The 24990-nt window shown below is 36.5% G+C and overlaps 1 protein-coding gene across 11 annotated transcripts in view; it reads right to left on the bottom strand.

Annotated features, from left to right (window-relative positions):
• Positions 1-24990, bottom strand: part of LMBR1 (limb development membrane protein 1) — a 179566-nt gene that overhangs the window by 58888 nt on the left and 95688 nt on the right. For 10 of the 11 annotated variants that reach the window (XR_004351439.1, XM_032643148.1, XM_032643149.1 and 7 more), the window contains 6 exons: positions 18246-18326; positions 16904-16980; positions 16186-16263; positions 13127-13200; positions 12807-12897; positions 11511-11577 (listed from right to left, as the gene is read on the bottom strand). Coding sequence is in view for 10 of the 11 variants with exons in the window: in XM_032643148.1 (XP_032499039.1) it covers positions 11511-11577; positions 12807-12897; positions 13127-13200; positions 16186-16263; positions 16904-16980; positions 18246-18326 (468 nt within the window). In the remaining variant the exon portion in view is untranslated. Of the gene's footprint in view, positions 1-1438; positions 10629-11510; positions 11578-12806; positions 12898-13126; positions 13201-16185; positions 16264-16903; positions 16981-18245; positions 18327-24990 lie in introns of those variants that run through there. The other variant, XM_032643150.1, reaches the window with a different exon arrangement.

The following is a 24990-nucleotide window of genomic DNA, read 5'->3' as shown; positions in this document are numbered from 1 at the left end:
ATAACACTAAATAAAGTCATGAAATCACAAGGGAAGAGAACAAAAAAAGAAGAATTATCAAAAAACCCAGAAAACAATTAACAAAATGGTAATAAATAAATACCTATCAATAATTATTTTAAATGTAAATGAACTAAATGCTCTAATCAAAAGACATACGGTGGCTGAATGAAAAAACACAAGACCCAAATATATGCTGCTTACTAGAAACTTACTTCAGATCTAAAGGCACACACAGGCTGAAGGTAAAGAGATGGAAAAAGATATTCCATGCAAACGGAAATGAAAGGGACGCTAGAGTAGCAAAACACAAATTCAAAAAGACACATGCACCCCAATGTTCACTGCAGCATTGTTTACAGTAGCCAAGATATGGAAGCAACCTAAGTGTCCATCTATGGATGAATGGATAGAGAACATGTGATATATATATGTATATGTATGTGTATATACGTATATATATATATACACATACATACAATGGAATATTAGTCAGCCATAAAAAAAACCTGAAATCTTGCCATTTGCAACACATGGGTGGATCTAGAGGGTATCATGCTAAGTGAAATAAGTCAGACACAGAAACACAAATACCATATGATCTCACTTATATGTGGAATCCAGAAAACAAAACAAAACAATATGAAAATAGGCTCACAGATACAGAGAACAAACAGTGGTTGCTGAGGGGAGGGCAGTGGTAGGGTGGGTGAAGTAGGTAAAGGGGATTAAGACGCACAAACCTCCAGTTATAAAAGAAATAAGCACCAGGGACATAATATGCAGCATGGGGACTATGGCCAATAACACTGCAATCACTTTGTATCATGACAGATGGTCACCAGGCTTATCATGGGGATCAATTCATAATGTATATAAACATCAAATCACTATGCTGTACACCTGAAGCTAATATAATATTGTATGCCAGCTATACTAAAATAATAAACAAATAAATAAATAAAAATTTAGCCCTTGGGATTAGATTACCATGTCAAGGAAACAGGGAAGAGAACAAATATCAATATTTACTATCTACTGTGTAAAGATCTTTTCTTAAAAATATAATTTATTGAGATGAAATTCACACTGCATAAAATTAACTATTTTAAAGTAAATAATGCAGTGCATTTACTGCATTCACAATGTGTGTAAGCACCATCTCTATCTAACTGCAAACCATTTCCATGAGCTGAAAGTGAAAGCCCCTGCCCATTAGCAGTTTCTCCTCACTACCCCTGCCCCCAGTCCCTGGCAACCACTAATCTACTTTCTGTCTCTATGAATCTTCCTCTTCTGGACACTTCATATAAGTGGAGCCATACACTATGTGACCTTTTGGGTCTGGCTTATTTCACTCAGCACAATGTTTTCAAGGTTCATCCACGCTGTAGCGTGTGTCAGTGCTTCATACCTTTTTCTTTTTTTGTTTAATTCTGGTAAAACGAGCATAACATAAACTTTACCACCTTAATCATTTTTAAGTATGCAGCTCAGAAGTGTTAAGTACCTTCACACTGTTGTACAACTAACGTCCCGAACTCTTTTCATCTTGCAAAACTGAAACTCTATTCTCATTAAAGAACAATTCGCCATTTTCCTGTCCCCCAGGCACTGGCACCCACCACTGCACTTTCTCTTTCTATGAATTAGATGACTCTAGGTGCCTGATATAAGTGGAATCATACAGTATTTGTCTTTTTGTGACTGGCTTATTTCACTTAGGCATCATCCCTTTTCACAGCTGAATGATATGACACTGTATGTATGAACCACAATTTATTTATCCATTCATCTGTCATGGATGCTTGGGTTGTTTCTATACTTTGCCTACTATCGTAAGGGTCTTTTAAAATAATACAACTAGCATACTTGGTAAAAAAAAAAAAAAAGCTTGGAACATGGAAATAAAGGCAACCAGGATGGAAGCAGGACATCTAGAATATCCTGGTTCATCTATTCTGAGAATACAGTCCACATTCAACATGGTGGCATCCAATGACATCACAGATATTTATTAACTAGGGACTGTGAGGGATAAAAAGATGCATAAAATTTGGTCTTGCCCTTTAAGAAATGTAAAGTCCCTTGAGAAAGTCAATCCACATAGGTACGTATACCACTAGGCTGAAACAAGAATCTGGTACACCTTCACATGCAACAGAGGATGCAACCTGGCCTAAGAGAGTGGAAGGACTTGCACAGGCAGAGAAAGGTTGAGAGAAGACCATGGGAACAGTGTGAACCAATATGGGCCCGGAAATGGAAAAGTGCATTTGCAAATATCACATCAATTTTAGTCATGACTATTTACATGGTACAAACTCATTTTGTCCTACCGTGAAGCAATTTAACTTAGTAGTCCAGATGAACTAGCGTATGTGAATGTTAATACAAATTAAAATTAAATGAATGGTAATTATAATCATCGTCCAAGAACAAACTTGAAGTGCTAATTTTAAAACAAGTGAAAGTTTAAGACCTCCAATGGATGGTAACTGCCTACTCTCTTCCTGGAGAAAATCTCCTGAGATGGGGCTTCCAGAGTATCGCTCAATATCACGTCCTCATTTGGAAAATTAAATACTTCCCTGGTTCTTTTGCTTTGGTTTCACTTCTTACCCTACCCTCCTTAAAGAAAAGAACACCTGTTTAGAATCCACTTCATGAACATTCCCTCACAATGAAATATTAAAATAAAATCATATACTCAGCTCTCTGCTTTGATGCTAAACAAGTCTGATTCTTTGCACTTTTTTTTTAATAAGGGAAATGGGAAGGCAGGGGTGAATATGAGAAATATTAACACGATGAAAATGAGGAGTGCCATTAGGTATTGGTACAGGAAGGTGGAGGCATCTAACAAACTCCCCAGTTTCTGGTTTGGCATACTGAATAGAAAGTGCCTGAGGATGGAAGTACGAGGAAGGGAGAAAAGGAGAGAGGAGGGAGCGAGGGAAGGATGGGGGGAAGGAAGGAGGGACACACGGACACACACACATGTACACGCATGTATGGGTCACACTGTGGAAATGACCAATGTGAGATGGCTGCAGGACAACACGTGGAGTACAGAGGCAGGGTTATCTGCTCCTAGCTCAGGGGTGGGTGGTGGGTTAGAGGTGTGCATCTGGGGACAAGTGTGTGGGTGAAGCGGAGAAGCAGTAGAAGAGACAGCTAAAGAACAGCCAGAGAAGGAGAAGGAGAAAAAAGGGGGGTGGTGCCCAGATATTAAGAAAGAAGACATCTGTGAAGCAGGGTTACAAACAGCAAGTGCTACTGAGCAACTAAGATAAAAACAAAATCTACACGACTGGGCAACCAGGAAGTCACTGGTGACCTGAGCAGGAAGAGATAATTAAGTATCTTGGTTTGAAATTCATTTTCAGCTGACTGAATTCCGATAGAAGAAATGAGTTCAAAACCTTTTCCGCTTTTAACTCCTATTGGATGGCTCACCGAAGTTAGGAGTCAAAGAAGAAACAAGAACGCCCATCAGAAACAAAGTAATACCCAGGTGAGAGTTTTAAATTTCCTACAGAGTGCACCGTGTGCGTGCGTACACACATGCGCACGCGCGTGAGTATGTGTGTGTGTACACACAGAAAAAGATTTTAAAAGCGACATATCAAATTGGTTCCTGGAAACTCTAAAGAGAGGATTGGTATTAAAAGTGGTGGTCAGTAGGACCTCAAGATGGCAGAGGAGTAAGACGTGGAGATCACCTTCCTACCCACAAATACATCAAAAATACATCTACATGTGGAACAACTCCTACAGAACACCTACTGAATGCTGGCAGAAGACCTCAGACTTCCCAAAAGGGTCTTGCTTGTCCGGCCGGCTGTCAGGCCTGAACCTCTGAGGTTGGAGAGCCGAGTTCAGGACACTGGACCACCAGAGACCTCCCAGCCCCACGTAATATGAATCGGCGACAGCTCTCCCAAACATCTCTGTCTCAACGCTAAGACCCAGCTCCACTCAACGACTAGCAAACTCGAGTGCTGGAAACCACAGGCCAAACAACTAGCAAGACAGGAACACAACCCCACCCATTAGCAGAGAGGCTGCCTAAAATCATAATAAGTTCACAGACACCCCAAAACACAGCACCGGACACGGTACTGCCGACCAGAAAGACAAGATCCAGCCTCATCCACCAGAACACAGGCACCAGTCCCCTCCACCGGTAAGCCCACACAACCCACTGAACCAACCTTCCCTGGACTTCCCTGGTGGCACAGTGATTAAGAATCCACCTGCCAAGGCAGGGGCCATGGGTTCGAGCCCTGGTCTGGGAAGATCCCACATGCAATGAAGCAACTAAGCCCGTGCACAACTACTGAGCCTCTGCTCTAGAGCCCACGAGCCACAACTACTGAGGCTGCGTGCTGCAACTACTGAAGCCTGTGAGCGTAGAGCCCATGCTCTGCAAGAAGAGAAGCCACTGCAGTGAGAAGCCCATGCATGGCAACAAAGAGTAGCTCCCGCTCGCCGCAACCAGAGAAAGCCCGCGTGCAGCAGTGAAGACCGAAGACAGCCAAAAATAAAATAAGTAAATGAATAATTTATTTAAAAAAAAAAATCTTCCAACAAACAAAAGCCCAGGACCAGATGGCTTCACAGGGGAATTCTACCAAACATTTAGAAAAGAGCTAATGCCTATCCTTCTCAAACTCTGCCAAAATACAGCAGAGGGAAGAACAATCCCAAACTCATTCTACGAGTCTACCTACCATCACCCTGATACCAAAACCAGACAAAGATGTCACAAAAAAAAGAAAACTACAGGCCAATATCACTGATGAACACAGATGCAAAAATCCCCAACAAAATACTAGCAAACAGAATCCAACAGCACATTAAAAGGATCATACACCACGATCAAGTGGGATTTATCCCAGGAATGCAAAGATTCTTCCATATACACAAAGCAATCAATGTGATACACCATATTAACAAATCGAAGGATAAAAACCATCTGATCATCTCAATAGATGAAGAAAAAGCTTTCGACAAAATTCAACACCCATTTATGATAAAAACCCTCCAGGAAGTAGGCATAGAGGGAACTTACCTCAACATAATAAAGGCCATATGTGACAAATCCACAGCCAACATCGTTCTTAATGATGAAAAACTGAAACCATTTCCTCTAAGATCAGGAACAAGACAAGGATACCCACTCTCACCACTATTATTCAACATAGTTTTGAAAGTTTTAGCCACAGCAATCAGAGAAGTAAAAGAAATAAAAGGAATCCAAATTGGAAAACAAGAAGTTAACACTGTCACTGTTTGCAGATGACATGATACTATACATAGAGAATCCTAAAGATACTACCAGAAAACTACTAGTGCTCATCAATGAATTTGGTAAAGTAGCAGGATACAAAAGTAATGCACAGAAATCTCTTGCACTCCTATACACAAATGATGAAAAATCTGAAAGAGAAATTGAGGAAACACTCCCATTTACCACTGCAACAAAAACAATAAAATACCTAGGAATAAACTTACGTAAGGAGGCAAAAGACCTGTATGCAGAAAACTATAAGACACTGAAGAAAGAAATTAAAGATGATACAAACAGATGGAGAGATATACCATGTTCTTGAATTGGAGGAATCAACATTGTGAAAATAACCATACTACCCAAAGCAATCTACAGATTCAATGCAATCCCTATCAAACTACCACTGGCATTTTTCACAGAAGTAGAACAAAAAATTTCACAATTTGTATGGAAACACAAAAGACCCTGAATAGCCAAAGCAATCTTGAGAAAGGAAAATGTAGCTGGAGGAATCAGGCTCCCTGACTTCAGACTATACTACAAAGCTACAGTCATCAAGACAGTATGGTACTGGCACAAAAGCAGAAAGATAGAACAATGGAACAGGATAGAAAGCCCAGAGATAAACCCACGCACATATGGTCACCTTATCTTTGATAAAGGAGGCAAGAATATACAATGGAGAAAAGACAGTCTCTTCAAGAAGTGGTGCTGGGAAAACTGGACAGCAATGTGAATGAATGAAATCAGAACACTCTCTGACACCATACACAAAAATAAACTCAAAATGGATTAAAGACCTAAATGTAAGGCCAGACACTATAAAACTCCTAGAGGAAAACATAAGCAGAACACTCTATGACATAAATCACAGCAAGATCCTTTTTGACCCACCTCGTAGAGTAAGGGAAATAAAAACAAAAATAAACAAATGGGACCTAATGAAATTTCAAAGCTTTTGCACAGCAAAGGAAACCATAAACAAGACAAAAAGACAACCCTCAGAATGGGAGAGAATATTTGCAAATGAAGTGACTGACAAAGGATTAATCTCCTAATATACAAGCAGCTCATGCAGCTCAGTATCACAAAAACAAACAACCCAATCCAAAAATGGGCAGACCTAATTAGACATTTCTCCAAAGAAGATATACAGATTGCCAACAAACACATGAAAGGATGTTCAACATCACTAATCATTAGAGAAATGCAAATCAAAACTACAATGAGGTATCACCACACACCAGTCAGAATGGCCATCATCAAAAAATCTATAAACAGTAAAGGCTGGAGAGGGTGTGGAGAAAAGGGAACCCTCTTGCACTGCTGGTGGGAATGTAAATTGATACAGCCACTATGGAGAACAGTATGGAGCTTCCTTAAAAAATTAAAAATAGAACTTCCATATGACCCAGCAATCCCACTACTGGGCATATACCCTGAGAAAACCATAATTCAAAAACAATCATGTACCACAGTGTTCATTGCAGCACTATTTACAATAGCCAAGACATGGAAGCAACCTAAGTGTCCTTCGACAGATGAATGGATAAAGAAGATGTGCCACATGTATACAATGAAATATTACTCAGCCATAAAAGGAAATGAAACTGAATTATTTGTAGTGAGGTGGATGGACCTAGAGTCTGTTGTACATAGTGAAGTAAGTCAGAAAGAGAAAAACAAATACCGTATGCTAACACATATATATGGAATCTAAAAAAAAAAATGGTTCTCACGAACCTAGGGGCAGGTCAGGAATAAAGATGCAGACGTAGAGAATGGACTTAACAACACGGGGAGCGGGAAGGGTAAGCTGGGACGAAGTGAGAGAGTGGCATTGACATATATACACTACCAAACGTAGAACAGATAGCTAGTGGGAAGCAGCCGCATAGCACAGGGAGATCAGCTTGGTGCTTTGTGACCACCTGGACGGGTGGGATAGGGAGGGTGGGAGGGAGACGCAAGAGGGAGGGGATATGGGGACACATGTATACGTATAGCTGATTCACTTTGTTATACAGCAGAAACTAACACACCATTGTAAAGCAATTATACTCCAATAAAGATGTTAAAAAAATAAATAAATAAAAATAAAAAAGTGGTGGTCACAAGGAATTTGAGCCTCTCTGTTTTTAATATTCCTCATAATTAGAAGTTATTCATGTACATACTTAAAAATTAATTTAAAAATAAAATTTTCTATAAATAAGGAGATAACCTGTTAATCAGTCTCAGAGTTGGCCATGTATAGGTGTACTATTAACTATTCTCAGCCAGGTTGGGGGTCTTGATTCTTAATGTAAATAAGACCCTTACTGTAGTTTACGTTCTAGTTTTAATTGTAACATTTTAATTGTTAACATTAAAAAAATTGTATCTTAAGGCTCCCTCCAACTAAATAATACTACCTGGAATTAATTTCATATGAAAAATATTTTATAACAAATCAAAACTTAAGGGAGTTGAATGTATGTCAACAGATGGCTAAGTTATTTAGAATATGTGGCCAACACGACATTTCCTCAGGCAAGAAGGACTATGTGCTCTGAAACAAGCACAGCAACAGAAGGACACGACAAGTGGACACTGGGAACGAGGGTGTTGAGGGAGTGAGCATTAGTGACTCTGTGACTTCTTCCAGACATCTGACACAGAATACTTTTTCTTTATAATTAAAAATCCTAACTAGATAAACAAATTTATTGGTCAGGTATAAGAACATTAGTAATCAATCAAAAGTTAATTTTACCACTCATTTATTACTCTCTGCAATGTAACAGAATATAATTAAGTCATATACAATTTTTTTGTGGAGAAATTTTCAATACAGGGTTTAGAATTATTTTTAAATCAAAGCCATAATTAGGAATATATATTAAGATTTATACTTCAATTTCACATTTGTCATGTCTAAGTATCATTTATTTCTGATTCACACTGGAGAGGGAAAGCTCAGGGTAAAGATTACTAGTGTATTTACAAACCCAAATAAAGACCTCTCCCGCAAAGGATCAGTTTTTAAACATAGTCCCTTCTTCAAGGAACAAAAGAGAATAATCCACTTTAAATCCTGCAAGATGATGGACTATATGGGACCCAGATGAGAAATACATGGAAATACTAAAAATAGATCCAAGCTGATTTGAAAGGTTAAGTGTTTTTTGTTTTAAGTGTATTAAAAAAAAATCTGCTTTTGGGCCTTGAATAATTTACAGAAAGAATTTCAGGATGAAAATACAACTAACTATAAAAATAACTTCAAAATGGAAATTAGTAAAAGTATTACGAAGTCTATTGGTTGCATCTGAGAAAATTTTTCCTGTTAAAGGAGATTTCAAATAAAGAATAATGTAAAAACTGTCAATCTCTCAGTTGTTTCTTGATTAAGCATAACCAAGAACATGTCAGCAATCTCGCAAAATCTATTCTCACAAAATTCACTGCTGCCTTTAAAATATTTTGTTATAGAAAAGTCTGGGCCTCTATAGATAATTTATTAGGTTTGAGCCTGTTCCATTTTCACTTTGTGAACCATCTCCTCTAATCACCTTGAGAGTCTATTATACCAAAGAGTAAATTGATTGCTAAAAATAAGGACATCATATCCCCCCAAATGTTGGATTTTTCAAAACTGAACACTAAACAGGCAGCAAAGCAACGTTTTGGAAAGCATATCCACTGACATGGCATCAGTTTTAAAAGGTCTTAAAGATTTCAAATAAAAAGTGTAACGCACAGATTCTTTGTGTTTCCAATGGACAACACAACTATCATCGATATTAATTATATTTGGCTACAAATACATAGCCAAGATGCTCCTCACAACCTAATTCTTAGTGGCAAGTAATATGCTTGTAAAATCTACTTAGTGGTAATTTTTTAATTAGTATAAAATCTTCCATATTTAAATATAAGAAGCTATTTCAGAGGAATTCTGTAATAAATCTGTCATATCACACCAGGTATTCAAGTCTAAAGCTATAGTTTATACCAATGATGCAGCAACAGCAGTTGGCAAATTAAATTTTTTAAAAAACATTTTCATTTTTGAAGCAAAAATATCACCAAATTATTTTATACAGGATTCAATACACTTGCAATTTACAATTAAAGTTATAATCATCACTAAAAATTACTAAAATAAGAGAAAAACTGCACTTATACAGATAAATTATAATTTTCCTTGCTCCTTCATTTCTCATTTAACTGAGAACGCTGGCTGAATTCACAGGAGCAAATGAGAGCATCCTAAGGGTCAGGACTTCCTTGTGAGAGGCAATGAGAAAGAGTGAAAAATTTCACAGCTTGGAATTTGGTTGCTAAATACATCCTCTATTCTAGTCTTATAAGCTTTTCAGCTAGTAAATCAAAATCCCGTTATACACTAGGATAATATTCATGACAATTCTCTATATTTTATCTTCTTAAAATCAAAGACTCAATTCTAAAGGGTTAATAGAGGCATTACAAAGTAACTCTCTAGTTTGCATTTCCCATAATACTAAAATAAAGCTTTTTCTTTTAGTCTAGAAATTTGCTTTTTTAATACTGTGAAAAGCCTCTATGAATCTGTTTAACGTATTTATTTCTTTTCATCTATTCAGTGCCACTGGGCATAACATGTAGTGCAGTGCGTGTTGATATTTTGCAAAGCACCACATGACTCACTGTACCCTAATGCACTCCATTAATCCTGTTTGGACAGCTGGGTCCAGGCATTTGTTAGCTGCATTTTAATTGTTCCATCTCTCTTTTTCTTCTTTTTATTTATCTCTATGGCAAACTACTCAGGAATTTAATTTGTTGATCTTCAAAAAGCACATTTTGCCATTAATTTGTTTTCTTTGTATTAAAACTGTACTCAGCATGTAATTTTCTTCCATAAAATCTATATATTACTATTAACAATTAATCTTAACAGAGCACAGTGAATTTCATAAATGATAAAATGGTAGGTTGGCTATAATATCACAGAAATTATTTGTTGGACTGCCATAATACAAACGATCACAGTTAGCTACAAATCAAGTTACTAAAGTGTATATTTATGGCATTTTCAAGATTAGCACACTATAAGCAGATGTCAAAATGATAACAAGTCCTGTAATGCAAACACAAAAGAAATAAGACCTCTAAGTAAATGAGCTTTGTATTAGTCTGTGGAACGGCAGTCCCTTCTACATTTACATTTAGATTCCACTTGTATTAAAACATGAACTTCTCTGTAAGCATTATGAAGATGACCGCAAAGCTTATACCCTTCCTGGCACAGCCTGCATCCCCGACAGCTGTGGGCCTTGAATAAATAATGGAGGCCACATAAGCGCTAAAACAAAAGCAATTCAAAGTTACTTGCAATCTTTGTCATAAGCATGTTGCTAAGGTTGAATAATGGGATTTTTCTAATCATCTGTGAACACTCAAGTCAAAATCTAAGTCTAGAAAACGGAACAAAACTGCCTAGTGGAAATTTTTGTCTGAAATAATATTTAGCCAAGAACTGAGGATAAAGTCTGCAACAGTGCTTTATAAAAGATAAGAACACCAAACGAAGGAAGATTTATTCAACTATTTCAATGACAAGGTGGAAATATTTTACTTTTAAATGATGACCAAAATTCTCTGTGAATTGAAAAATTAAGAAAACTATATAAATGACAAGCCAGTAAAAAGCTGAAGAGCTAAAGGATGTCCTTTAAATCAGTGTGTGCTCTCCTAGATCTTACTGCTTTCAAGTCTGGACATAAAGCTGGACATAAAGCAGCTTAAAATAAGTGTTACACATTCTCAATTTTTTAAACCACATACTAAATTACACATTTTTAAAAACATTTCGCGTAGGAAAAAATTAGGTTAGTATCTTCTAGACATTAAATATTGGTTTTTTTTTTTTTAAATCACAGTTTCCTCACTAGAGGACTCCAAAGCTTAATTAGTCAATGAAAAAAATAAAGTCTATTGTTTGGACAAGGACTATTTCTAAGTACTTGAGACAATAAGTGGTCTTTATTTGATAAAAGTACTTATTTTGGTACAGTTCTGTATATAAATGAATTACAGAAGTAAAGGCATAAAATAACGTGGGAGGGAATAATATATTTCAAAGAGTGATCTCTTTGAAAAACAGTTTAGAAACTACAACTTTAGCAAGAAGTTTGATACTTAAAAAGGTGCTGACTTTAAATGAAAAGTTCTCATTTAAACTTACCCAGTGTTCTTGACATAACAGGCAGTGCGGAGCTCAAGACCAAGATTGACACACAATTCCCAATGATCTGATATGAGAAATCAGAAAGAATATAGGGCAGTTACACAGTATACGGATAAATAAAATCCATTCACATTCTGGCAAGTTACTGGACATTTCAGTTACCTACTGTTCTTTGCTAACTTCTGAATGATACAATTCAATATAGAAAATAAAGAGAAGAGAAACTTTTCTACAAACACTTAAAGTTCTATCTGTGAGTTCTAGAAGATATTTACAGTACCTGACACAAATATAAAGTTACAGAACACAAATTACTTCACACCTCAGATAACGCATTTTACATTATTGACTGAGGTTGATGATTTCAAAAAGGTTTGCCTAACAAGTATTAATTAATATTTTTAATACTTCTGACTCTACTTTTAAAGCCAAGACTACTGCTCAAGAGAGATATCTACTTCTAATATGTTTAACTATTATAAGATTTAATACCAAAAAGCTAGAAATCCAAAACACCTAAATTCTAGTAATTTTCACTGTATCCTATACTTATTCTTTCATATTAAGTAAGAGATGCTGAAAATACTACTTAGTACTTATGATTACTTAAACTAGATGCTAAGTATCTCAAGAAGCCATAGCATTTTAGATAAAGATATATAAAAATAACTTCTCCCCTTTAGAATAAGCTGAAAATATGGAATATATAATAAAAAAGAAAAGAAGCCAGCAGCTCTCGCTATTCTTCATTGTCAGCCTGTGGGAATATTTTACAAATGCAGTCACTATATAAGATAACAGCCTTTGTTATTCCAAAGCCAATGACATATTGTAGAAAGTCAAATTAGCCTCAGACTACAAAATGTTTCTGAATAGAACTCTTCCGTCTTGCTTTAATTATTCAAATTTGAAATACTTTGTCTCTACTACTTGTAGCAACTAAGTTCTTCAGATTTCAAACAAGTTCCCTGAAGTACAGTCAGCACAATCAAAGTTACTCATTAGCAATACGTTTTCTTTGTAGGAAAAAGAGTCCTTTCAGGAGCCGTCTATAGCTAGTTAACAAGCTCTGCGGTTCTATGCATTTACAAGTGAATGGATGCCATCCAAATTAAACAGAGCACATCCTTTTCCCACTCATTCAGCATTTTGAAAATCTTCCAGTGCGTGTGTTTACGCAACTTACAAACAAATACCTAGAACCGCAAATGAACCATTCACTGCGATTACTAAATAAAACAGTCTGTCTTGGAAGGCAAAAGGGAGGCACAGTCACCTAAGACTTTACCTTACCTTTGTCATCGTTGTGTCATCCTTCTTGGGAATAAAGTTTCCAAAAAATCGGAGGCTATAGAAACCAACAACAGAGGACACCATAAGATAGCTGTGAGAATCAAGGAAAAACTCTCCAAAGAATTGTTTCCTTAAGTTCTCAATTGTCTCCAAAATGTCTTAAGGCCGAAAGGAAAAACAAAACAAAATGCCACTTGGAGTGCTTGAGGAAGACTGACTTGTTTTTTCCTCCAGGAGAGTGTCTTAGTAAATTACCACTGTCCCAGAAAACTAGACAGAAAACTTGTTAACAGACAGAAGTTCAGTTAAAGAAAGGATACAATATCAAAATGATTTCAAGTGCAGCTCCCACAAAACCAAAAGCAGAAAGAGAAGCATTTCCTATTCCAGGCCCCTGGGGGGAAAAAAAAACACTTTTCAGAATTCAATGACACTATTATATTTGGTTTCCCTAAAATTGTTGTCTCATAAATATAGGACAGTTGAAATTAGGAATGTTTAATACCCTGGCGTAACATCTAGACGTTCAAAGGAAAATAAAATGTGACGAGACTGAATTCATCAACTAATTCAACCACGTGTTAACACTTTTACAAGCTCAAAACATTTCTGATTTATCTCAAATGTAATTTAAGTTACTTATCAAAATGATATGATTATGCTTATTGTTAAATCCTAAATATTCTTGGAAGAAATTTTTAAAAAGTAGTATAATAAGAATAGAACAAATAATTGAACACTGAGGTAACATATAAAAACTATACAATTAAAATATGTCAAAAGGAAGGTAAGCAAAGAAAGAAAGTGAATGCACATATCCTGTTACTACTCTTGAAAGTTTCCTTTCCCTAAATCTTCCTTGGGAATTCAGGGATTTAATTAACACAGATTTTCCAAATGCAATGCTATAAATTTTTCCCTAAACATCATACCTATTCTCAAAACCTATCTTTATCTAGAACTTAACAAAACAAGTAGAAAAAGTAATATTTATTAACGAGGCCAGACAGGCAAAACCTCATTTCTTACTGAAGTAGGAACAATGTTTTCAAAGCTTACTAATTAAAGAAACTCTCTGAATACAAACTACTACTTTGCTATCAGCTTCAATTACATCTAACAGATATACCAGGATAATTAAGAATATAAAGTCAGCTTAATAATAAAATAAACCAATAAATAATATCACATATTATTTACATAATCTAATATAGGCATGAAGAAGTCAGAATACCACGGAAATTTCATATATAAATAAGGTAATGGACAAAGAATTTATGAACTTTTGTCAATCTTTTGAAGAAAAAATGAATAATGCTAACAGAAAGCTTATTAACTGGGATGGAAAATACTTTGGAAATATTCTCTGTCTCAAGAGAAGGCCTACAGGCAAGATTAAGATGATCTGATTTATTTACACAATCATAAAAAGAGCATACCACATATAAGTCCTTCTGTACTATGCACGAAAGGAATGGTACAAAAATGTACCACAGGGCTTGGGCCTCATCTAGTATGTGGTATAAGAAAATGGGTTAAAAAATGGATAGAGGGCTTCCCTGGTGGCGCAGTGGTTGAGAGTCCGCCTGCCGATGCAGGGACACGGGTTCGTGCCCCGGTCCGGGAAGATCCCACATGCCGCAGAGCGGCAGGGCCCATGAGCCGTGGCCGCTGAGCCTGAGCATCCGGAGCCTGTGCTCCGCAACAGGAGAGGCCACAGCAGTGAGACGCCTGCGTACCACAAAAAAAAAAAAAAAAAAAATGGATAGAAGTCAACACAGTAGTTGACTTTTGCTTGATCAATGGATTTCGGTCTAAACAAAAGACAACGACAAGGCTGTGGATGGAGCAGGACTGCTCACTGCTGTTTTTTGTTAGTGGAATGACAGACCTGAAGCAAGCTGGCAGGCTCGCAGTGGTGGAGAGGCCATGGCAGTGAGAGATGGCACAAGGTCCTGAAAAGGCTGGGGGCAGGGAGCTAAACTGAGAATATTGCTGAAAGAATTAGCTTCTGAAAGAAGAGGGTATCTTCATCTTTGACTGAAGGAAAGGAGTTAAGATAAACATTGGCTTTTTTCTATGAGAGAAAAGGTGTATCGTGTGGTTCAGAGAGAGAAGCGGCATGTAGGGAAGCAAAATCTGCACCCCAAAAGGTGTCTCTCTGGCATAAGGATCATTTTAGGATCAGAAGACTCGTAAGTCTTTCTTTTTAGCACCACCCCCACCTCACCCCTTAACTGCCTAAAAGAATTCAGAATTCAGATGAAGGGCCTGGTCCAGGCAGAGCACTATCACCGGAGACAGCTACAAAGAGTATATTGGCTGAGTGTGGTAGACGGAACCCGCAAGACCTGGAAACCAAAGGCCTCTCTGGGTCCCCTCTGTTTACCAAACATCTGCTTTCCATCTCTGTGTGAATTGCCTTCCTCCCGCCTGAAGTCCCAAGCTCCTACCCGCTTCTCCTTCTCTTAGATGGAATGTAAGCCTCAATTGCCCAACCTGTCCTGGGGTCTCATTATTCTTACCGGGTTCCCACATACACGTAATTAAATTCTGTTTTCTCCTGTTAATCTGTCTCATGTAAATCTAATTCTTAGACCAGCCAGAAGATCCTAGAAAGGGTTAAGGAAAAATTTTTCCCTCCCCCAAAGCATGAAAAGTCTGGAAGAGTTTTGAAGTCATCTCTATGGGAGATGGCAAAGGTGCTAACTTCGAAAAGTGTAATAAAATGTCAAAACTTAAATGCTACTTTAAGTATCCAAAAGTTTATAGAGACACCTAGAAAAAGTATGCCATATACGAATATTTAGCGGAAACTACCTTCCATATGGAGAATATATTTAAATAGACTAATTGACGGAACTTAATAAAATCATGAATTTTTAAACAAGAGAAATAATTAAGTTAATTCATGAAAAGATGTATATCTGACTCTCCTCCAGCAACTGAACATTTTGACTCAAGTTCATAAAATGACTCCTTTGAGGCATGAGTCCTTAAAACCACATATTTGGATCCTTTGCAAACGCAACGAATCCATGTAATAAACTCTTTATATTTCACTATTTCACAAAATATACATTTTCTTAAAGGATCACAAATACGAATTTCAGTAAAACAAAGATAAACTCTGATACAAAGTGTAAAAGGAAACTCTGATACTTGATAAAAAGCCAGACAATCCAAAATAAGAAATCAGAAACAAAAAACATAGTTTAGGAACACTGTTTATGAAAGCTCACTGCATAAAGAAATTCATACAACTTGAAGTATATATATGCAGAAAGGTGAATGTTTTCATTTATTTATTTGAAACACTCAGTTTATACACACAGAATACTTTTGCAAAAGAAAGACATTTTAAAGCATTTTACTTTACCCTTGTTCCCTTTGGCATTGCTGTTTCATCAACCAACAGGCAAAGAATATTACAAGCCACCAAGAGGACCGAAATGGACTACAACACAAAAAGTAAGCCATCAGTTCTGAATTTCAATTTTGTCAATACACATAACATTAAAATCTAAGTAACCAACCAAATGTATGCTTCAGAATAGAGGAAAAGCAGTCAAGACCAAAACTCTACATATAAACCTGAAGTAATGAGACTATAAAAACTCCAGAATAAATTCGTAAAAATTCTGCAAAGTACTATAATCTCAAAGCTTAAGAAAAAAGCTATTAATATAGATCCACTTATTAACCGATTTTACCAATTGGAACCCACAACTCCACATATTTAAAAAATGGTTAAAATGTTATCAGAACTAATTTAATAATATAATTTTCAGATCTTATCACAGCGTTTGATCAGGGTATCTGCAACACCTTGTCTCTTCTTAATTTTCAACTGAAACAAAAGAATGAATTTCCTGCTTCTATGAGGAAATAGATAATCGTGAGGACTTTTCAAAATTACCATTAATTTCATTTTTTGCTCTATTGAGTTTTTACAAATAAAAGCGTAGACAGATTTTAATCCTGTTGATAGAAAACCAGTTTACCTGAAACCATTTAGCTGAGGGAGTTGCCATACACAAATGCTAAAGTAAATAAAAAATAATCTGCTTTATTTAACTAGGCAAATAAATTCTTACTGTCTCAATAAGAAGGAGAACCATAACAGCAGGATACACCAAGTTTCTTTCCCATGCTGAAGCCTTTTTGCGCCTCTCTATTAGAAGGAAAAACAAAATATAATAAAAGTTTCAGTAATTTCCAAAACTTCTCCCCAGATTCACATTTTCATTCCCTACTAATACAAACAGTACGTATTATTCTTACATAAATTATCTTTTCCTAAAAACATAAATTATTTTTAATTTTCCTCCACACACTATAAAAATCAGAATTTTAAAATCAGTTTGCTACATTAAACAGCTCAATCCTGTGATGCTCAAATTTTAGCAATGTAAAGACGTTTCAATTATTGATGAAACATATTGTGGATATACAGCTTACTCTGAAAATACAGTAATGTTTGTATTTCTTTTTAAAATTTACATATTATTATAATGATAGATTTACACACTGATAGAGATCTGGAAATATCAGGTAACATGAGTTAAGAATCCCCTCTAATCCCACATCCTAAAGGCAAACACTTCCAGTTTCCTAAAGGCTGGAAGCAAATCTCTGTTTCTAGTGACAAAGGTCTACTTTGTAACACACCAATCCTTACGTCATGAACAACTGGAAAAGATGGATCAAACTTAATTTTTTAAAAAGAAATGTGTATGAAGATGTCAGAGAGCTACCATAATGATGGAAATTGAAGTCATTCTAGCTTTTTCTGTAGATTCCAAAGGGATTTTTAAATAACTGATTATGATTTCTGCAAATAAAGTAGTTTACTTATTTTCCAAAAAAAAAAAAAAAAAAAAAGGAGGGAAAATAAAGAAAAAGATTTAAGAGTAAAAAGGTCTAGCATATGTATAACTGGAGTCTGAGGAAATAAAAGAGGATGAGCAGATGCAATATTTGATGAGATGATGGCCAACAATTTCCCAAGTGGATGAAAGACATTAAGCCACACACTCATGAAGTGCCACAGATCTCAAGAAGGATAAATACAAAGAAATAAGACATTAAAAGATAAGAATAACAGAAGATTACTTATCAGAAATAATACAAGTGAAAAGATAGTGGAGTGGTATTTTGGAACATCATCATCTTTGAAAAGTCATTTTGTACACATACAAAACAACAACAACATAAAGTGAATAAATACGTGCTCATCCTCTCTCCAAACTAAAAGACATTCTTTATTAACGGCTTTGGACAGACTGAGAGCTTGTAACATAGAGATTTCACAATTTTAAAAAATATTCCAGACTACAGTAAAGTCTTTAATAAGAAACCAAGACCAAAAAAAAAAAAAAAAAAAAAAAAAAAGAAACCAAGACCAATACATAAGTCAAGGAAAAAAATGTACAATACCTAATTTTGTCTTAAGAGTCTTTACATTGTCAAGTTCTTGTTCCAACTCCGTTATATTGTGTTCCACTGATGAAGACAGTCCTATCAAAAGCAAAAACATTTCAGAAACATAACAACAGAACCCCAGAACAGGCAGCCCTCACAGTTAATGAAAATACAAAAAAACACACTGCAAATCCGGATCACTAGTAATGAAAACAAGGGCTGCTGTGACTCACAGAAAAGTACATCCATTTCTTTACTCCTTAAAACTTCCAAGTTCTTGCTGATTAAACACTACATGTTTCCTAGAAAATTTTTGACTCTGGTAAAATTCTTACTTGATCTATTATTAATTTTTCATTAATTACAAAAGCATCATGTGCTTATTATAAAAAGTGAAAGAAAATCAAGATCTCCTCCTCTTCATCCCACCTCCCTAACGCAACAACTGTCAAAAGCTTGGATGAGGTTTTATTCACCTTCATGTACATACTCATAACATACATACAAATCACACTCATGATTTTTACTATGTATTTTATAAGAATGGGTCAAATCAGACATTATTTCACCACTTGCTTTCCTAGTTAATGATATGTCCACAATGACAGTCTCAACTTCTTAACAGCTGAATAATAATTCCAGAATATGGATGTCCTTCAGTTTTATTCAGAATTATTCCATTTATGAATATTCAGCTTTTCCTCAATTTTTTGCCACTACAAACATTTTTCTATGAACATCCAGTACTTTCTGGTTCTATTATTTTTGTAGGACAGAGTCTCAAAATTCAGACTGCCGAGTCAAAGGATATGAGCATTTAGAGTTTTAAGAGATATTTAAAAGTTACTTCCCCCCAAATACTGTGATATATTGTAATAAGTTATTATAATAATTTACATTTCTATGAACATTTTATTATAAAATATGCTTGATGTCAGATGATTTTGCCCAACTGTAGGCTAACGTAAGTGCTCTGAGCACCCACTTAAGGGGGGCCAGGCTAAGCTGTGTTTGGTAGGTTAGATATTTTCAACTTATAATGGGTTTACCAGGACGCAACCCATCGTAAGTCAAGGAAGATCTGTGTTTTCCAATCTCTTCCCCAGCAGTGGATGTTGTAACTCTTGAATTTTTGCCAATATGATGGGTAAAAAATATTTTCCCATCGTTACTTTAACATGTACACCTTATTCATATTTTCTGCTTGATTCTTCACTGGTTTGTATATGTCCATACTCTTTCTATTTTATCTGCTAAATTCTGAAATGGACAAATTTAAATCCCCCACTACAACTGTACTTTGACTGAATAGTTTTTTCTCAGTTTTTAAGAATTTTTTCATTATGCGTTTGTATTTGATAAGATTTGGGGGCTCCTCTAAGACTGTAACGTGTTCCTTATGAATCACACCTTTTATCATTGCATCATGACCCTCAGTGTCTTTAACGCTTTTCTTTACATTCATCCCCCCCTTTCATATATCATTGTATTGGTAATTTTGGTTACAGCAATATTCAATGCCTACATTATTACAATATAAATTCTGCCGCTTACCCATGTAATAAACTATGATTAGCTTTCCTTTCTTCCATAACATTCTTCTTCCCACCCCCAGAATTAATCTATTTTTACATTTGCTTAGTTTTTTATGCATTTACTACTAGTTCGAAGCTAAACCTTCCTCCCAAATGTCTTTATTTCCTCCAGAAGCTTACAAAGAAAAGGTGAATGGGAGGCAATTTTTTTGAAACTATACAAGTCTGAATATGAAAATTTGGTTAAATATAAATTTTTTTTTATATTTAAAAACTATAAATGAGGAATGAAAAGGTGTGTGGTTTACAGGGACTTAAACCCTCATCTTCCATAGCTGTCAGGTAATAGTTAACTTAATGCTGGAAAATCAAGAAATAGCAGGGGAACCTTTTTATTTAGTGTTTACGAGTTTATTATTCTTTATTAGTTAGTTCAAAATTAATTACCCTTCAGAATCGTGAAGTCACTGCTCCACCGCCCCCCAGCTTCCAGTGTCAGCTCTGAGAAGTCTGAAGCTCTTCTTCCTCCTGGGCCTGAGTGTGAACTGCTTCTCATTCTCCCTGAGAGAACGTGTCGGCCTTTGTCCCAGTGTCGGTGAGTCACTCTCATGTTCCATGTTGGGCACTGAGTGAGCACTTTCAATCTCCAAGTTCTTGTTCTTTAGAGCTGAGAAATTTTCTTGATGTTGTCATTTCCTCCATCCTGTTTTCTCTCCTCTCCCCACTTGGAATTCTATTAGTTGGATGTTAGATCTCCTGAAATGGTCCTCTACTATTCTTAACTCTTCCCTATGGTTGTCACTGTTGACCTATTTTCTTTAACTTCCAATCTTTTAGATACATTATCATTTCTAAATTTCAAGAGGCCCTTTCTGTTCACTAGCTATTCCATTTTTAATGGAATCCTGGCCCTTCTCATGGATGCAATCTCAGTCTCTCCCAGGATACTGATGATAGATTTTACTTTTTGCTTATCCTGTGCATATTCCGTCTCCCCTTAGTGTTCTTTATTGTTTGTTTGTTTTGGCCCCTACTTTCCCATGAGAGCTTTTTCTCTTAAGTATGATAAGGCTTAGTCATCTGTTCATATTTAAGAAGGAAGCACTAAAAATGATCATTTGAAACTCTAAGATTGCATGGGTGGCACCTGACAAGACTTTCTGTTGGGTAATCCAGCTGGGTTTTTCATGGACACCCAACTGCTAGCAGAGTGTGAGACTGTCCTCCTGGGTAGACCAGATTCCCCAGATAAGACTCTCTGATCTCCTTCTTGGGGTATTAAAGTTTGGCTGCCCAGGTAATGGGAGATGGGAGCTCACACATTTAGTTTGTAAGCACTCATCCCATCCTCCACTCCTCCAATCTGTGCCCAGGCCACAGCCTCACTTTCTCTGGAGAATTACCCTCCCTCTACTGCTGAGGTGGGGAAGAGGCAGTGGTCCGGTACCCTGGATGGAGGGGAAAGAGGTGGGGATCAAATCGTTTCATAAGCAGGCTTTTCACCAATCCTCCTTATCTTAACTTTTTCCACTTTATCCCCACTTTCATAGGTGTCTGGTAGTACCACTTTTGGGGACTTTAGGGAATTCTGGAATATAAATCAAGCACAGATGGCTTAGGATTCAGCTTTCTTGGGTCTGCTAAATTAGTTACTTCTAAAATTCTCTCAGGTCTGCTAAATTTCAAAATTTTTTTATGGTTTTCTCCTCTCAAGTGTTCCTTCTTTTAGGTTTATGCTTCTCTGACCCTCAGTGTTCTCATCTGTGAAATGGGGGGGTATTATTAGGATGCTTTCTGCTGAGTCAGAAAACTCAACTCAAAGTACCTTAAAAAATAAAATAATTTCATGTAAGTGGAAGTTTACACACCGAGTGGGCTTCAAAGTGGGTTTTCCAGCAGCTCAACAGTGACATCCAGGGACTGAATTCTGCCATCTCCAAGTTCGTCTATTATGAAGACTGGTGCTTTCTTCTTTCATGTAATTTCATAATTTCTGTTTATTTTATTTTGTTCATTATTTCTTCTTTTCCTAGCAAGTGGAATTTCTATTTATTCTTTTACCCATGTTAATTTGACACTTCAGTGGTTACTTTCTCATTCTTAACACACATACTTAGACTTATGTTTTTTTCAACCTAACCCCACAGGGAAACCTTACTAGGTAACTTACTCCACACCAAGGTGAAGCTTTCACAACACTTTTTTAAAACCATTCTCTCACTGCTTTCCATTCACCCCTCCTACGTCCTGGACTGTGCTGAGACTATTTTAAAAATATTTAGTTTGAGATTATTACTAAAGTTTTCCAATGATATGGAAGCCGCCATATCCTTAATGACTAGAATAGTACCTAGTTACTAAATATACAGCTATAAAATGAATAAATAAATGAATGTCTTTTTGTACCCTAATAGATATATGACATCTTTGGAAATATATGAGTTTTTAATTGCAATCTTCCCTGCCCCCCTAAGACTACTAAGATTATTTAATAATCCTTAACAGGTTATAAAAGGGAAGTTTGATGTTGGTCTCTCTCTCTTATGTAAGTAATTTTTCTATGTGAAAGCTTGTAAATCTTTATTATTATCATCATTATTCTTGGAATTCGTGAATCATATAACTCTGGACCTGTTTATTTCCTGCTTAATAATCTTGCCTATGACTCTGTGACCTTTTCAATGTACACTCAAGTCTTTCCTCAGCTCACTGACAAGTTCTTCTATTACTTATTTACTTTTTTCTACTTGTTCTTTTTTCTTCTCCTAGATGTCTATTACTTAGACTAGGTATATTAGCTCTGTAGTCCATGTCTATTATTGCATTAGTGATTTCCTTCTCTTTGTTCTTTTGTTCTGTGACATGGAATAGTTCTTCCACTTGATTCTACCAGATGATTAATTCAATTTTCAGAAGGACTGTATTATTTTTCTATTGCTACTGTAACAAATCACCACAAACTTAGTGGCTTAAAGCAATACAAATGTATTATATTACAGTTCTGGAGGTCAGAAGTCTAAAATCAAGGTGTCAGCAGGACTGTGTTCCTTCTGGGGACTCCAGGGGAGAATCTGCTTGTCTTCTCCAGCTTCTGGAGGCTGCCAGCACTCCTCGGCTCATGGTCCCTTTTTCACATCACTCCACCCTCCGCTTCCACAGCCACATTTCCTTCTCTGACCCTCCTGTGTCATCTTTCACTTATAACGATGCTGTGGGACTTCCCTGGTGGCACAGTGGTTAAGAATCTGCCTGCCAATGAAGGGGACACGGGTTCGAGCCCTGATGCAAGATCCCGCGGAGCCGCAGAGCAACTAAGCCCATATGCCACAACTATTGAGCCTGCACTCTAGAGCCCGTGAGCCACAACTACGGAGCCCGCGAGCCACAACTACTGAGCCTGCGTGCCACAACTACTGAGTCTGGCACCACAACTACTGAAGCCCACGTGCCTAGAGCCCGTGCTCCGCAACAAGAGAAGCCACCACAATGAGAAGCCTGTGCACCGCAACAAAGAGTAGCCCCCGCGCTCCGCAACTAGAGAAAGCCCACACGTGGCAACGAAGACCCAACAGTCATAAATAAATAAATTTATTTATTTATTTATTTATTTATTTATTTGAAATAAAAAACAATGTTGTGATGACACCGGGCCTGTCAGATCACCTAGGATAATCTCGAGACCCCCCTCGCTTAATCACACTGCAAAGTCCCTTTTGCCATGTAAGGGGTCATGTTTACAGGCTCTTGGGGTTAGGACTTGGGTACCTTCGTGCGACACTATTCTGTCTACCACAAGGACTATCACATCTTTTGTCTACTGAATTTTTATAATGTTTTTCCCACATTCTAGGCAATCCTTTTTCTACTCTAATTATATCTCTTTGAAAATTGGTATTTACTTTTGGGGGCTAATTACAAATTCTTATTTGTCTCTCCCATTAGTTAACTTCAATTGGAATCACACTTTCTCGCTATTCATCTTGGCCTTCGTCACTCAGTCCTAAGCGAATGGTAACTTTTCTGTATCTGCCGCTATTCTTCCCTTCACACCTACTCAGCGCACACAGTCGCTCAAACAGTGACAAAACATCTGGAGGGCCCAGTAATTTTTGTTTTTGGGGAGTACGGATGAACTGACCAGAAATATTGGTTCAGGAGAAAGACAACTCAGTGCTCTGGCATCTCTCAAGATACAAACAGCGCTCCTTTATCAAAGGGAGAAATACTGAAGGGAGGATTCAGGCCAACAACCCAAGGCAGCAGGGTACAAATGCACTAAGTCCTCTTGTGGAATCACAAAACTTCAGTCTTACCCCAGGTTTCTAAAAAAGGTAAGTATTCCCCACTGCATTTCCTTTCTCACTTCCGTCCATCGCTAAAGAGAGAGAAATCCAATATTCTCTCTTTTGGAGAACCTGAGGTCTTGCAAGCACTGAAATGTTATACACTAATTTCCAGAGCTCATGAGTTTCATCATTTTACTTGCCAGTATATAGTTTATAAAAGAACAGGGGTAAAGATAGTATAGATGTATTCAGGTAGTGTGACCCAAAACTACTAAACTCTGACTACAAATTTAGCAGCCAAAACAAAAAGAGAAACATTTAAGTTACAGAATTAATGGATATTTCTGTGTAACAAAGAGATTTACAGTAAGATGGCATAGCATTATAAGATTTTCAAGTATCTTTGAATATAATAGTCTTAGAGATAAGTATATTTTACTTTTTATCTCATTTCTTTACAAATTATACGGTATGTATCTGTAGTTAATGCTCATTTAACTTCTATATCTGATAAATTACAAATACAATTCCAAACTACATTTCATTCCCTATACTTGTGAAGAAAAGCATTATTCCAGTAACCAGTTCACTGTTAGAAAAATAATCTGATGAATATTCAGAATTTTGAAAGGGAATCAGAGTAGACAGTATTCCTGCTGCCAATGTAAAATTAAGTGAAAAGACATAAATGCCTACTTTGTGGGTGTGATGTCTACGAAGCTCAATACAGATGTCTAGACTAATCAATGTTTTCAAAGGAAAATAACTAAAGTGATATTTCTGTAACACTGTGTGTTTATTTTTTGGTGACACAATGCTAGGCACACAATGCGTAGTTAATAAACACTGACTGGGTTGCATACTAAAATCAAGAATACATTCTTATTGTCCTCAAAGAAATTACGCCTTTTTTAAATGACTAGATTCATCTGGAATAAC

Source organism: Phocoena sinus, chromosome 9, assembly GCF_008692025.1.
Source record: "Phocoena sinus isolate mPhoSin1 chromosome 9, mPhoSin1.pri, whole genome shotgun sequence".
Lineage (NCBI taxonomy): Eukaryota > Metazoa > Chordata > Mammalia > Artiodactyla > Phocoenidae > Phocoena > Phocoena sinus.
This window is presented reverse-complemented; position numbering and strand designations above follow the sequence as displayed.